General features: G+C 45.8%; 1 protein-coding gene across 1 annotated transcript in view; it reads right to left on the bottom strand.

The window, feature by feature from the left end:
• FRMD4A (FERM domain containing 4A) overlaps positions 1–9007 on the bottom strand; it is a 208442-nt gene extending 199435 nt beyond the window's left edge. The window contains 1 exon segment of the mRNA XM_050897605.1: positions 8915–9007. Within this exon segment, the coding sequence (XP_050753562.1) occupies positions 8915–9007 (93 nt within the window).
• Positions 9008–14563: the final 5556 nt, after the last annotated feature.

Below are 14563 nucleotides of genomic sequence, written 5' to 3'. Positions count from 1 at the left end.
AACGTGGGAGACCAACCCAGAAGATGGCCATGGGGCTGTCCTTCAGAGCAGGTTCAGACATTCCCTCAGGCTCTCTGAACACACATGTCTCCAAAAGAAAGAGCGAGCACTATGAGCTCCCCAAAACAGACTCAAACACAGAGGCTCCTAAAATTGAAGGACTGCTTCTGCAAACATGGTCTCAAGGACACAGAGAGTGGGCTGGAGCCCAGGGCCCTGCTGCTTGGCACCTGCCCTATATCTGGTGGAGTCATCCATATGGTGGACAAGAGCATGTATTGCTGCCCTTGTGACACAAATTTTTGCTTTGCTGGGACTTAGGTGATGATCTAGCAATCCACAGCAATGAGGAAGCAGAGCCTTCTGCCTGGCTCTGACTCTGAAGACAACATAGTCATCATGTTATGCTACAGTTTTCCAGCCTGATCTAGAGGAGCAGCGGACCATCTCCAGGGTTATGAGGGCAAGGCCACCAGAAGGATGGCACCATTGACGCCTTTCAGTAAAGCCAATGGTAGCCACCTAGTTTGCTGCAAAATCAATAAACTGTATTGCAAGAAGCACACTTTTTGTTAGCATGCAGGCTTGCACTGTGCTTGCAAGCCTTGACTAAAGGAACAACTACAGAGAGCCAATCTTTGCTCATCTGATCTTCCACACAGGAAAAGCTGTGAGAAGCATACAGTAGTTCCAACATGAATGAGCTGAGTTGCTTTCCTGGCTGTGGGATAGATTTATATCTTCTCTAAAGTGGGGTGCAGCCCATCTGTTTTGCAGCGCACATCCCCCCCCTAGAACTCCCCTCCAACGACAGGCAAGTTCTCCCACAAGTCCCACAACTATCAGAGGTGGTAGTGCAGGGCTTCCCAGGACAAACCCTGGGCTAATAAACCAAAGATTCACAGGCCCATGTGCAGACCTGCTGAACACAAAGTCATGGGGTCAGACCTCTGTTTTGGGAGTGTTCACATCTGAGCTGGGCTAGCCTGATGCCCCATCTGGATCTAGTCTCCAGGAGTCAGCATGCAGAGCAGACATGGCGGTCTGTGTTTATCTCCTCTAACTGGAAAGGCTTTTGTTCCCTCTACAGTTAATGGAAGATGGATGTTAACACAGAGGGCAATTCATCCCATCCTAAATTGTCTTTGAAGATATTAGGATGAGCTGTCACCAGAAGACACACATTACTCTCTCTTCTTTGACTACTGAAGAGGCCTAAAAAGGTAGTAAAAATTATGAAAGTTGCATGACGAACTTGTAAATGTAGGCTGGCTGAAGGTACAAGTGGAAGGCAGCTGACATGGGAAAGAATACACACTAGCAAAAACTCAAACCCCTACGTTTAATCTCTCTTAGATGAGTTTCTCCAAAACACATCCCATCCCATCACTCATCTCTTGGGAGTTGGCAGGGTGGAAACTCCCTATGGCAGAAACTTTTGAGTTAAGGCTGATTTGGTTCACTCTTGCAGTGATTTCTATTCTGAACTAAAATGGTAAACCAGTAAAATGGTACTTGTTCTGCATGTAGATCTCCAAAGGGCAGATGCTTAGTGCATCAACATTAATTGCAGGTTACTGGTCCTTAGCTATTGTTTCACACGGAGTTTACCTAATCTATGACGATGCAAAACCTGGAGAGAAAATAGATATCCATGGTCCCACCCCATCAAGACTTGGTGGCTTTTATAGAGGGAGTGCTGGAAACTAAAATGAATTTCAACCTCAGTTAAGAAATTTGCTCACTTATTTCAAAGCATGCACAACCCTAATTACACCTTCTAAATATATTCCAGAAGTACAGCTGGATTGTAGAGTGTGTGCGGGTGACTAAATGGCATCATTTGCAGCCATTATCTTTTCAAAAGCTTTTCATGTGGTATCTTTGGGAAGTGGATACTAATTGCGCTCCTTGCCTGTGCAATTTGGAGAGTTTGATACTTTGGTCCCAACAAGAAAAATTCAAGTGTAAGAATCACTCATATCCATCTGCTGGTAGAATGAAAAGTCACCGTTTCTTTGAAGCCATTCGAAATGATTGAGACAATAAGGATAATATATACTTCACCAGGAAATAAGCTAAGCTCAGACAGAAAGTTTGACGAGAAGTTTGGAAGCGTGTTTGAAATCTAAATCCAACTTCTTGAATCAGTAAAATAGAAACAGTGCAACTACCTACAGAACAGATTTCCTTCTGGTCAGAACAGCTTTTTTCATAATTTCTGTCAGGCTGGTTAGGGGGGCCCCGGTGCTTGTGAACTTCACTAAGGTCACTGCTGGTGTTTAACCAGACTTGTGTTGGTGCCTGCTCTGAACCAAAGATGTCTCAAGAATGAAAATGGAAAAATTCTCTGAAGGCTAAGTTTGCTGCTCATCCACATTTTTTTTCCCCCGTACATTTAGAATATCCTGATCTAAATAGATGAAAAGATTGATCAAGAAATTAAGAACTGGAAAAAGGCGTGTATCATACTTTGCACTTGATGTCTGAAAATGCTGTTAGTTCATGAAATTGTTGAAGTAACATTTAAGCAATCCCTTGTATGGATCATGAATTAACAAAGTCTAGAGGCTTTCTATGGCTGGACTTTAAAACCCAGCTGAAGGCATGTCTAAGCCCTGCCAGGGATAAGTCCTGGCTAGAAGCTGAGTTAGGACTAGGTCTTCAGGGTGGGGCAGGTTGGAAGATATTTCAGATACACAAGCTACGACTTTGCATTATCTGTCACTTACTGACCTTGCACGAAACACAGTCTCTGTATGCAAAAGCCCTTCCAGGAAGCTCTTTGTAGGGGTGGTAAGTTCTTGCCTTTTGGGCTGTAGGGCACTACCTCGAGGCAAACTACTCTGGTGCTAAACCATCATAACTCCTGAGCTTTGGGCTGCTGGGAGGGGTATGATCCGGGCATGGTACTAGCTGCCTGAGAAAGCCCTTTGATCAGGCTTATTAGCTGGAAGACCAAAAGGGTCCATGCACTACAGGAGCCTTTCCACCCCCTCCAAAGCATTGTAACTGGATTCACATGATCCACCCCCCTTCCCTTCACCCAGATCATTTCTGGCTCCCAGCCTCTGTCCCCTGGCTTGCCCTTGCTCTGTCCCCTGACCTAACCTTGCTGTCCCAGGGTCTGGCCAAGATGAAGGCAACAAATGCCAAACTATAATGAAAAAAGCTTTTCATTTTCCAATCAAAATAAGAATCTGAAGCACTGGAAATTTCACAGCAGAGCCTCTGCTCGTGAGATCTCCAGGTCTTGAGAGCTTCCGATAATTCGATTAAGCTCCAATCATTTGAAAGCCAATTTGAGCAGTATCCTGGCTCCAAACTCTGCAGAGTTCACCAGTCACTATCCATTAGCCTCTGCTGTGCTCTCACCTCTTGCACTGTTAACCTGCATGCATTTTGGGGGGATAAAGTCTGGCACAGCTCCTGATCCGTTTCACAGGAAAGTCTGTTTTGATTTGTTACACCTTTTAGAAGTGTCACAAAATATTACAACTTCCAGACACCTGAGAGGGTGTGCCAAGCATTTATCTGTCTAGGTAGAGTTCAAATTAAACCAATTCCTCCAAAATACTTGTGAACAGGTCAGAAAAGATAAAGCTCAGATGAAGCAGATAAAATTGATGTTTCAGCAGTCACAAGTGGTTATATCAGAGCATTATACAGGTGACAGTTTTGCTACTTAAGCTTACCCTCTTATTCTTTTTTTTTTTTGGATACAACTATTTGTCTATAGGGCTGGTGAATAATTCATTGCAAATAAAGTGTGTTGCAAAATGCTGCTTTTTTTTCCACTGCTCTAAATTTGTATATTGGTTTCATCACCTTGCAACTTGAGTGACTTCCAGAAAAAAGCTAAGACAACAGGAGTTCCTTGCTTCAAGGTCTCCCTTCTCTCTTGGGCAACTTCTGCACTCAAATATCTACTGTTCTTTTGCTATCCACAGTATCTGAGTAACTCTGCTGTCACCTCGGCAGTCTATCAGAGTGGTAGTGATGCTGTCAAGGTAAGAGGGCTGTTCAAAAAATGTCACTGAAGGTGCTAAGCAAAGGTCTGCAGGACCTGCATGCCAGTGTAAGAGTTTGCAAGTACATAGCGTGAACTGGAAACATCAACTTCCCTTGAAGCACTTGCTTACTCGTGGTGTCAAAGTGAGTGCTCGCAGCATCACTCACAGAGGCTTGCACGAGAGGGTTTAACAAATGAGGACCACTCCACCGTGAACACCGCAAGAACTGCCTTGTTCCACCCCGTTAGATCCTGCACTACAGCCCTTGGTGTGAGAGGTTTCTGACCACTTTGCTCCTGAATCCCTGCTGGAAATATGATTAATAACAAGCCAAACACTGAATTATGCTTTGTCTAGTAGAAAAAAAAAAATCAATAACTCAGAGTAGTAAAAGCGCTGGTAGATTTGTACAGCAGCAAGACATACCCGAACTCTTTTGCTGGGTTTGCTTGAAGGCAACCTCCTCTCTTGCCAAAAGCAAAGGTCACCATAAGCTGCAGAATAGCGTGGGAAAACCTGCCTCAGACTTGGCCTGCAGAGCAGAAAGACTGATTTTTTTTTCAGCCCTGGGTTCTCTCTTCTCAAGAGAAATTTATTTATAGGAGGAATGACGTTTCCTGCCACATTCTTAACGTGCTTGCAGCTTGGGATAAGAACATGGGAGCTTTGTCTTCTGCCATCTGTTTTCTATGGCAATAAATATCCATTTACGGATTTATCTCTGCCTGGTGTGTTTTAAAGTCATGATATGAATGACTGTTCATGGATATCCATTCAGAGAGGAAGTGTCATAGGTAAATACCAGTCCCAGCTCCACGCCGGTGTAGATTTACACTTGTGTAATGGACAATGGAGTTCTGGCTTGGGGCTCTGGCCGCATTTTTAATCTTAGCTTATCTTCTTTGGAGGCACAAGAAATAAAAAAGCAATCTAGACTAAAATCCTGCTGAGCTGCAAACATCCACTGACACAACTGGGCACAGGGCCTTTAATTTACCATAGCTGAGAGCTGGGACCTGAAGCTGGGGTGCAAACTGCAAGACCTAATTTAAAATGGCTTTTCCAGCCGTATCTCTCCCAGCTTGATTTGTTTCTTACAGCACTTCATTTAGTCTGGAGATGGCCTTCCTTTTTACACAGCATCTGTAGTACCATCCTTTGAGCCTTGAAGGCAGAAGAGAGGGCAGACTTGTTCTTTTTTAATACAAGAAAGCTGCATGTTTTCTCTAAGCTTTCTAACTCAAAAAAACAATGCCTTGTGTTTGTGGTGAGAAACATTCCCGTGGCTGGAAAATAGCCAGTGAGGTCTTGAGAGAGGGTATAAATATGTGGTGTTCTTTACCAGTGCCTTGCAACAGCAGAAAGAGATCTCTGAATGGTGCTAGGCATTTGTTAGACATTAGCAGGACTCTATTCATCTTCCTCTCACACACATCCGCAGCACATGGATATAATAAAGATAGCTCGCAGGCATAAACCGTCTCATATTAATAATGGAAAGGGAGAAAGGACTACATATTTAACGTGCATGTTTACTGGTGGGGGAAGGAGACCCAGAGAAGGAAGATCCAGTGGGGAGGGCTCTGTGGTGTGTTAGGGATGGGATTCGTGTGTCCTGATTTTGGGGGGTTCCTCTTCTGACCAAGGTGTCCCTGTATATGCTGGCTAAAGGAGAGCTGACTGGAGTTTAAGGAGTTATTAATTCAGCCAAACGTGGGTGTTCAGGGGACCACCTCTGCAACCCCCGCAGAGTGTTTTGACTGCCTCTGCAGTGATCCCAAAGGCAGCCCGAGGTGCTGGCCAGGATGGGGATGTCTCCTAGACAGCATAGCACCTGGCTGCTGGTGTGCCCCATGGCACAAAACTTAATTCTGCCTTAGCTGACATGTTTGGTGGTCTCTGTGCCGTACCTACTAATACTTAGCACTGCCCTTTTTTATTTGGACTTGTAAAAGCCTTTGCAAAGCCATCTCTTCTGCTGGGTGCATGCCATGCATTGCACAGATCTCTCACATCTCAGGCTTTACATGCAAAACTTGCTCACTCGGGACCATATTTTGGGCTCTTTCACTGCTGCAGTGGGATTTTGTGGACTCTGAGCTTAGAAACACAGCTTCTGTGTGGCTTCAGGACCCCAAGTGCAGGGGCTCTGCCCTGCCACCTCTAGCTGGTGGGGGGCTCCAGGGAGAGAAAGCATGATGCATGCTTCAACCAGGTTGACCACAACCTCATGGGCCAGGTGCCTGATGGGGCAGCTCTGTGGCAAGGTGGAGAGACTAACGGCCAGGACAGAGATGTAGGAAAAAAAAGAGCCGGTTGCAAAAACCATCCTACCAAATCCTCTGGCAACCCGTATAGCAAGGCTCCAGCATTTGCCTAACAAGAAGCCTAAACCACCCCAACCTTAGGTCAAGAAGTGGGAAGGAGAGAAATAAACTGTGGATGTGAGTGAAAATAAAACAACACAAACCCCCTTGACAGCAGCCAGTTACTTGGGCTGTGCGTGGAGCTGCTAAGTGTGCACACACTGCCAAGTCCCCTGCAGTGCTGGTCATCCTTATGCATTCGTTCTTGCCTCCTACATAAATACTGACCTTCTCCGACACCTTCTTCTGCAGGTATTTCCATGCTCTCCTTTGCTCCCCACCATGGGGTTACCTCCTGGAAACATCCTGTGAGAGTATTGCTGTTTTTTACACCTCTCCATCACATGGACTAATGCACACAGCAAAGCAAAGAGTCGGGCAGCTGTTGCTCAGGTAGGTCAGTATGGATAGCATGTTTCTAAAGGTGTGTGTGTGCATGGAGGAGAGTGGTCTCCCATTTTCCACACTGTCATATGACTTGCCTCTAGGCTCATTGGTCTCAAGTATGGTCTGTGTGAAAGCATGAGTCCTTCCAGACAGGGAGGGACCCACCATGGCCAGCAGCAGTGGAGGACGGTGGCCCCGCAGCAGCTGAGAGCTTGCTCTGGCGGAAAAAATCATCTGCCACCTTGCGGGAAGCCGCCTTTGAAGGAGACACCAGACTGTCTCCCCCCACTTGCAAGAACAGCTGCAAAGCCACCAGACACCGACCCACCTCTTGTGATCTGGGTCAGCAACAGCAGTGCCTCTCCAGAGGGGGGAACCCTGGCTGACGTTACAGTGGTGCTGGGCACTGTACAGGGAACACAAATAAAACCTGTCCCCAAGGCACGTTAAGGCTGCAGGCAGGACTGCTTCCCCTGGGCTCCTCTCAGAACCAGCATCTTGAACCGCAATGCCCAAATTTACTAGGAGGGACATTTCTGAATGCGCTCCAAAGCAACAAACAACAATCAAACAATAGCAGACCAAAGCTGTGTGAATAATTGATTATCTTTGGTTTGCTTGACGGACTGGAAAGGCAAAGAAAATATGTTTCAGGTTGACACAAAGTTATTCTGCTTTCCCTTCTGCCAAATGGAGAAGGAAGAAAAACAGACAAAAAAAAGGCTTTGTGTTTAACTGAAACAGTTTTCAACCTGCATTTAATTTTTGAGATTTTTTTCATATCCCTTAAAAAAAATGAAGGCATTCGTCCAAATGAAATTACACCCTGTTTGAAAGAAAAATTGGAAAACAAATTTGGTTTGAAATGTCCAAAACCAGATTTTTTTTTGAGTGACACATGCAACAGACTCGAAGTAAACTCACAGGTGGCTTCAGCTGCTGCAAAACTGCTTTACAGCAAAACAGATGCCTCGAGCAAAGGTTTCCCTCAGTCCTGCGCAGAGCAACTCTGAGCCGCTCTGGGCTTGTAGAGCTTCTACATGTGCCACCAGCCGTGGACCAGTAGGTGCAGCACCCCTCACCCACTCCTGGGGCACCCTGCCCAAACCCCCTGCGGCTGGGAGTGTGCAGACACCGTGCCCATTCCCTTGAGCTGAGCATCATTTCAGGGGCTATCAGCAGTGACAAGCAGAGGGGGTGTGCAAGGTGTCCCTGTCCCCCGGGGGCCCGTGCTGCCCCTGCCAGCTCTGGCAGGGGCAGCTTACCAGGCAAAGGCAGCCTGAAACACCCAACGTGCGCTTGGTGTGCGCTCGGTGTGCGCTCCGCGGGTGAGCATCACTCTCTGAGCTGAGACCCGTGTCCCAGCCACCGCCTCTTTGCCAGACTGTCAATCCTTCAAAGCGATGGGATCCCCCTTGGTCCCCTGGGCGCTGCCGCTAAGGCGACGTGCTTTCAGGAAATTAATGACATAATTACAGCTTCCCCGGGACTCCCGCTACGCCTGCCGCAGCAAGAAAGCAACAGCGTCGCCTTGGCTAGCCAGGGGCCCCACAGTGTCACGTTGGCTGGCACCGACCAGAGCAACATGTTGTGCAGTGTATAGCCCATATTGCACTGTACAACCACTGCTCGCTATACATCTCAGCTGGGACAGACACTAGTGGGCATCTGCATCTATGTTCACTTATACAGAGCCCTTCCACATCACCCTGAGCTTTCTGCTGGTATTTTTGACATTATTATTATTTACTCCCCACTAATACAGGTCGGTGCTGCCGTATGCCACCACACTGTCTCAACAAGTATTGATTATTAGAAATGATCCTTTTCAGAAATTATTACCTCCAAGTATTATCACAGAGCCTTTAACTAGTTTTAATTGCTGCATGTTATCTTATTGTTCCTGCTGGCACCAATTTCTATCCTAAGCTATCACACAGCCTCTGACTAGTATTAATTCCCATTCATCACCATACAAGTCCCATCAATAGTAATTTCTACACACCATGGCATACACCAATAGTAATTTCTACACACCATGACATAACCCCTATTAGCTCTGACTACTAACAGGGCAGACAACTGCTATAAAATGGTCCCCTCCTCATCTTCTGGGCATGCATTCAGGACAAAGAAATCATGGCTTACCCTTTCCACACTGCGTCTCCTCAGTGATCCATATGGTATTTTGAATAAAAGTCTTCGAGTCCTACCCGGAGTCACAGCTGTCTGTACTACCATAGTGCAGAGCTAACTCGTGTGTGTGTGCGTGTGTGTGTGAGAGAGAGAGTTCACAGCACACACAGGCTTCCTTTGAAATAACTTACAGTCTCATCTAGATTTCCCAACTATCAAATAGCTGAGTGGGTTTTCACATCAGACCATATGAGTCAAGATGTGGCTTGTTTGAAAGAAGGAGGGGGGAAAAGGAGGGGGGGGGGGGAAGAAAACCCAAGCCTTGTAACCTTAACAACATGCTTCAAGCAGTGTATCTTTAGCTTCCTTCTGTTTCTCGGTGTAGTTTGCTCAGCAGGATTGCTATGCCCCAGAGGTGGAAGAATTAAGCTTCTGGGGAGAATGTTCCAAAAATGTCAGGCTCGCTTCTTGTTGCTACAGATGGTAACCAGGTCAGTTGTCTAATCAGAGCTCTATCAGAGTTATTATACATTTTGCCATGTGACTGCAGACCCCTCTGGTTTGCTGTACAGTAGATCACATGTTCACCTTAAAAAGAATATCTGGTGTATCACCATCTGGTGCAGAGATTAATGTTAAATCCTACGTTCAGATATTCCTCTCTCCTAGATGTTGGAAAGCACATACCCAGAGCACAGGGCTCAAACAGATCCTCTGGGCTGCTCAGCTAAACACAAGCACGTACATGGTCTGTACGGCATAGTGTAGTGCATGCATAAGTACAAAGAACAGACATTGCCACTCACATCCATACACACATGTATCAGTGAAAGCCTGCTTGGTGAAGCCTACAGCTTCTATGTGTACTTATAAAAATTATTGTATTAGAGTCTATAATTATGAAGTGTTGTCTTCACAAAGTCAGTCTCAACGTCTACTTCTTTTTTCTCTTATAAAACCACTTTAGAGGCTAGTAGACAATGATATTTTCTTTCTCTGGAAGAAAAGTTTGAAACTATATTTACACTTTAAATTGTACACAAGTGTTTTGGAAATGAGAAAAATACTTTCCCTTCCCACAGACTTTCTGCAGCACCAGGAGTTGTCCCAAAGCAGCCAGGTATGATTCTGTGCTTTTGTAAAAAGAAGTGTTTTGGATGTTGTGGTCATTTTCATGCTCAGTTACAGGTACTGGTCCAGATGCATTTTAGAGTTAATGTGTGCAAAGTGGGAACTTCTCAGTCCACCAACTCCACAGTGGTATTCTGAATTTACTTAATAAAACGGAAAAGATGTTGGCCCACGCTCTTTTCCTTGGAGCAATCTAGCTGGGAGACCAAAATCTGCTGAGCTGTGGAGACAATCCCCTCCTCCATGTATTGTTCTCATTTTAATGCAAAACTAAAAATACTTTGTTTTGATCAAAGTCCAAAAGCCCGGATGAAGGTGTTAGGGACATGACATTAAAGCAACCGTTTAAAATAAAGAAGAAAAACTCTGTATCTACTCAGCATATGCACATGCATTAAAACCAGTCAAAGAAATAAACCAGCAGCTTGATGTGGGAAACTCTAAATATTAAAACAATCGGCCTTTGTTCATAATTAGTTCCATATGTCTCTTGCCAAAGAGAGTGAGAGAGACAGGAAAAGATGGAAATATCTTAAGCATGACTGACTTATATAGGTTCTTTATGTGGAATAGGTGCAGAGTTAGGGTCTTTGCTTCTTGCAGGGTTTTTTTTTATGATTGTTAATGCCCCCCTGCTATCTCACAGTTTGCCTACCTGGTTTTTTAAGCACGAGGTGGCTGGCATTTCCCAGCTGCCCACAGGGAACCCTTCCCTGCATCAGCAGAGCCACTGGGGATCTACTGGTGGAGAAGAGGGCAAAGGCCACTGCAGTTTGCCTTACTGGGAGCTTTGCCTGAATAAAAACTGAGTCATGCCTGAGTCAGAACCTCGGGGGTGAGCACTTCATACGAGAGCAGAGGAGCAAAGGTCTCCCTGCTCACCCGATCTGAAGCCCTGGAGGGGGGGGGCTTTTGCTCATGCCAGCCCCCTTCCCCAGAAGCTCTCATATTCCTGCAAGCAAGGTCTCCTGCAGGTCCAACTCATAGAAAGACCAGCCTTGTAGATAGAACTTTATCCACTAGAGGGGACAAAGAGCTGTAACACACATCTCCACCTGTGCCTATAAGTAATCAATCTCTGGGACCAGAGGCAGACAGTCTAGTGGTACCAGCATGAAGGACCACGTAGACCGATTTTCTCCATAGGGGAAAGGGGAGCATTCATTCAGTCATTTCCACAAACCACAAGTTTTTTGCATAGGTTTTTAGGTCTTGCAAATGAAATGAAAATCTGCATATTGCTCAAGGCAGCTGAATATTCAAATATTCTTCTTCTTTGGAAACCTCTTGCGCATGCGAAAAGCAGAAGAAATCCATCCATTTGCACGGTATTGGAACCAGTTCCAACAAGATCCCTCCATATCCCAATGGGCCTGACTCCTCCCTCCCTCACTGTGCTGCACCCCAGACACAACTCCATGGGTATCCTCCACAGAAACCACATCATAGAACTGGAGACCTGGACCCACTATGACACTTTTTTCTGTCTCATTCCTCATTTCCCAGGTGGTATGAACCTGGAGACAGGAAGCCAAACCATAATCATCAGGATTGTGGAAACCAACCAGAAGGATGAGATGTTGGGTTTTTATTTGTAGAGTTGTTCAAGGTACATTGGTAGGCAAATGTATAGGGCAGTCTATTAGGATTAGTTTGATAGATGGCCTATAGGATAGGTAATGTAAAACATGCTGTCATGAGGGTCTTTCTAGTTGTTCCCAGAGAGGGAGTTTAGGTGTTTGTGGCAGATGTAAGCACGACCAAGGGCACTTCAGCCCATTAAATTCTGAATTTCCCTCTGGAGAGCCCCCTCTCTCATGCAGTTGACTGCAGATGCAGATTAAGATGACCAGACTCATCACTGAGGCTTCATTCAACTGCATTGTCTGCAGAGACAATCTCCGACTGAACAGCACAGTAAGAAATAAAAGCCAAACTATTGTAAGGGAACGTCCTGGCCTTGCCACCGCAGACCCTCAAAAGAGACACACCATATTTACTAACTGCTGAAAGACGAAACTCTTTAAAGCAGTGGATGCTTTTCAGTACTAATTGCAGGCTGCCAGGAACAGTGGTTTGCGGTAACAATGCATCAGAGGAAAGTACATTCCAATAGATTGCTATTTAGACTAGATTTTTTTTTTTTTGGTCTTTAATGAAAAGGAGAGAGAAATCATTTACTGCTGCAGAGCATGTCTTATATTTGCAACGGAGGAGTCAAGTTTCAAGTCAGTGTATGCCCAGTAGAGATCAGTGAATGGAAACCAGTGGCAGCAGTGGTACAGACTGAAATGCAGTATGTGGTATCTATCAGATCTATCAGTAAGACACTGTTTTGTAAAATTGAAAAGTCACTCAGTACAGAAAAACCCACTTAAGTTCTGTACTCCATGAAGACATGAGTCTGGCAACAGAATAAGAGGAGAACAAGGATAACTTGCAGCTCCTGACAGTATTTTCCATCCTGATGATATCTATAGTCTCTATCAGTAGCAAAGCCAAATTCTTCCCTGGAGTCCTGATAGGCAAACCACTTGTATTTGAGCTCTTTAGCAGCTCCTATTAATCTTCGTGGAATTTATTACTTCCCACTGTAAGAAATCCTCCCTAGCTGATTTGTTCGGGCACGGCAAAGCAATAGGAAGACAAGGAGAACAGGGCGACGCTTTGGGGTTGCAGTTCCTACAGTAACTTAGCTTGTGTTTTATTGCACTCAGAATCAGACTGTGAAGGAAACTGCCTCCTTGGGAGTGGAAGATAAGCACAGGTTGTCATTTCAAATCCCGCTAGCCTTAAAGTTAAAAGAAACCAAACAATTTTGCAGTCTTACATGGTGTTTTACAGACAAATGTTACGATCATTCTAGTCTGGGGAGGGATGTGGGAAAACACACCGGGTGGAGCTCCGTTCCCGTATGAGCCTTTTCCATCAGAGCTGGCAATAACTCAGCAGCTCGCTAGGGTGAGAGAGGCCGTTCATGGTCCCCGGCCACAGAAAGCCCAGGGGCTTCCCCTGCGTGTGGCAAGGCTGTGTCACGTCTAGGGGCCACACAGACCGTCACGTCCCTGTCTCCTCTGGGCAAGCAGTGCATGTGAGTGTCTTGGCTGTGTGCAGCAATCCAGGCTGAATATGAAGGTCAGCCCCACACTTGAACAGAGATTCTTGCTTTGTTTTACTCTGTTTTGGTGCTCTGGGTTATGCAGTGATCAGCACGGTGTTGGACTGCATGTGCAGCATGTCCATCACTTGTACCGACAGAGACAACTGGAAATTTAGGCTCCTGTGACAACTTTGCATTGTGCTACAGCACAGTCATTTAACCATCTGCAGTTCATAGCATAAGGCTAAACAAAAACCCAGAACCAAGCACTTCTGGACTCAGGGAAGTTCATATCTGATGCACATTGCTTTAGGTTAACCCAGAATATAATGTTAGATGTTCCTAAATTTCCTTCTTCACTGGTATTCCAGCAGAAATATCCACGTGGCTGCTCATCTGTTGCTTTTTGTATCTCAGCCTTGGGTGTCATGGGGAATGGCTGGCAGAGCAGAGTGTGAAACCCAGGAAGTCACCTGCTGAGCCTGCACCTAGCCAAGCGCTTAGACCCGTCAGCTGGTGTGTCCACCAAGCCAGCAAGTTCTTGGCACAGCCTCTAGTGAAAGTCATGGCGCAGATGTAGACACCCCAGAAAATGTCTTCAGGAAAGAGGACAGAGCAACCTGTACCCTTCCTCTTCCCCTATGCCACTAAGCAGACTCTCCAGGAGGAGCCTTCATCCCACCTCCAATTCTTCTCCCCACCCTCCGTCCTGTGTATGGTCTTTGCTGGGGAAAGTGGTCCCAGCCTCCGTGCATTCAGGCAGACGGTCTCCTGGAAAACCCTGGCCAGAAGAACAGCAGCAGATAGCAACTGGGGCCTCTGCTAGATGGAAGGACATTTCCCTTGTGTTTTAGTTTGCCGGTAGGTCGGCTCTTTTCCCACATAACTCAGAGAGACAGTAATTAATTAGGGAGGGAACTTGCCTGACCCCATTGCCCTGGAGACACGCCCCTGTAAACATCATGAAGGGATCGCAGAGGCCACCTCTGACTTCCAGGGCTTATATAAACAAAAGAGGAGATATTTGGCAACAACACCACATTCCCACATTGTGGATGTGTAGCAGAGGCTGGATGTGATGCATACAATAGCAGTCATGCACTCAGCTGCGGTGTGACTGTGCAATATTTCTATCAGGGATCTGGTCTAAAGTCTTTGCAAATCCCGGTGACTGCAAGGAACGTGCTAATATTTGGTGTGTCTCAGTATCAAGTCTTAAAATGTGAGCAGGCTATTCCTGTGTAGTGCTTAGCACTGCTGATTTGCTTCAATTCCTGAAGAAAGAGGGGTTTGCTCAGCACGGCATGGAAGGTATTCAGCCTTGAGCTAGACTTAAGCCTTAAACAGGATATGTGACATATGGACTATGTCAAACACTGTGAAGATAAATGCTTCTTTGTTCTGTGTAATTTTCTCTCTTTTAAAACTTC

Source organism: Gymnogyps californianus, chromosome 1 (assembly GCF_018139145.2).
Source record: "Gymnogyps californianus isolate 813 chromosome 1, ASM1813914v2, whole genome shotgun sequence".
In the NCBI taxonomy this organism is placed as follows: Eukaryota; Metazoa; Chordata; class Aves; order Accipitriformes; family Cathartidae; genus Gymnogyps; species Gymnogyps californianus.
This window is presented reverse-complemented; position numbering and strand designations above follow the sequence as displayed.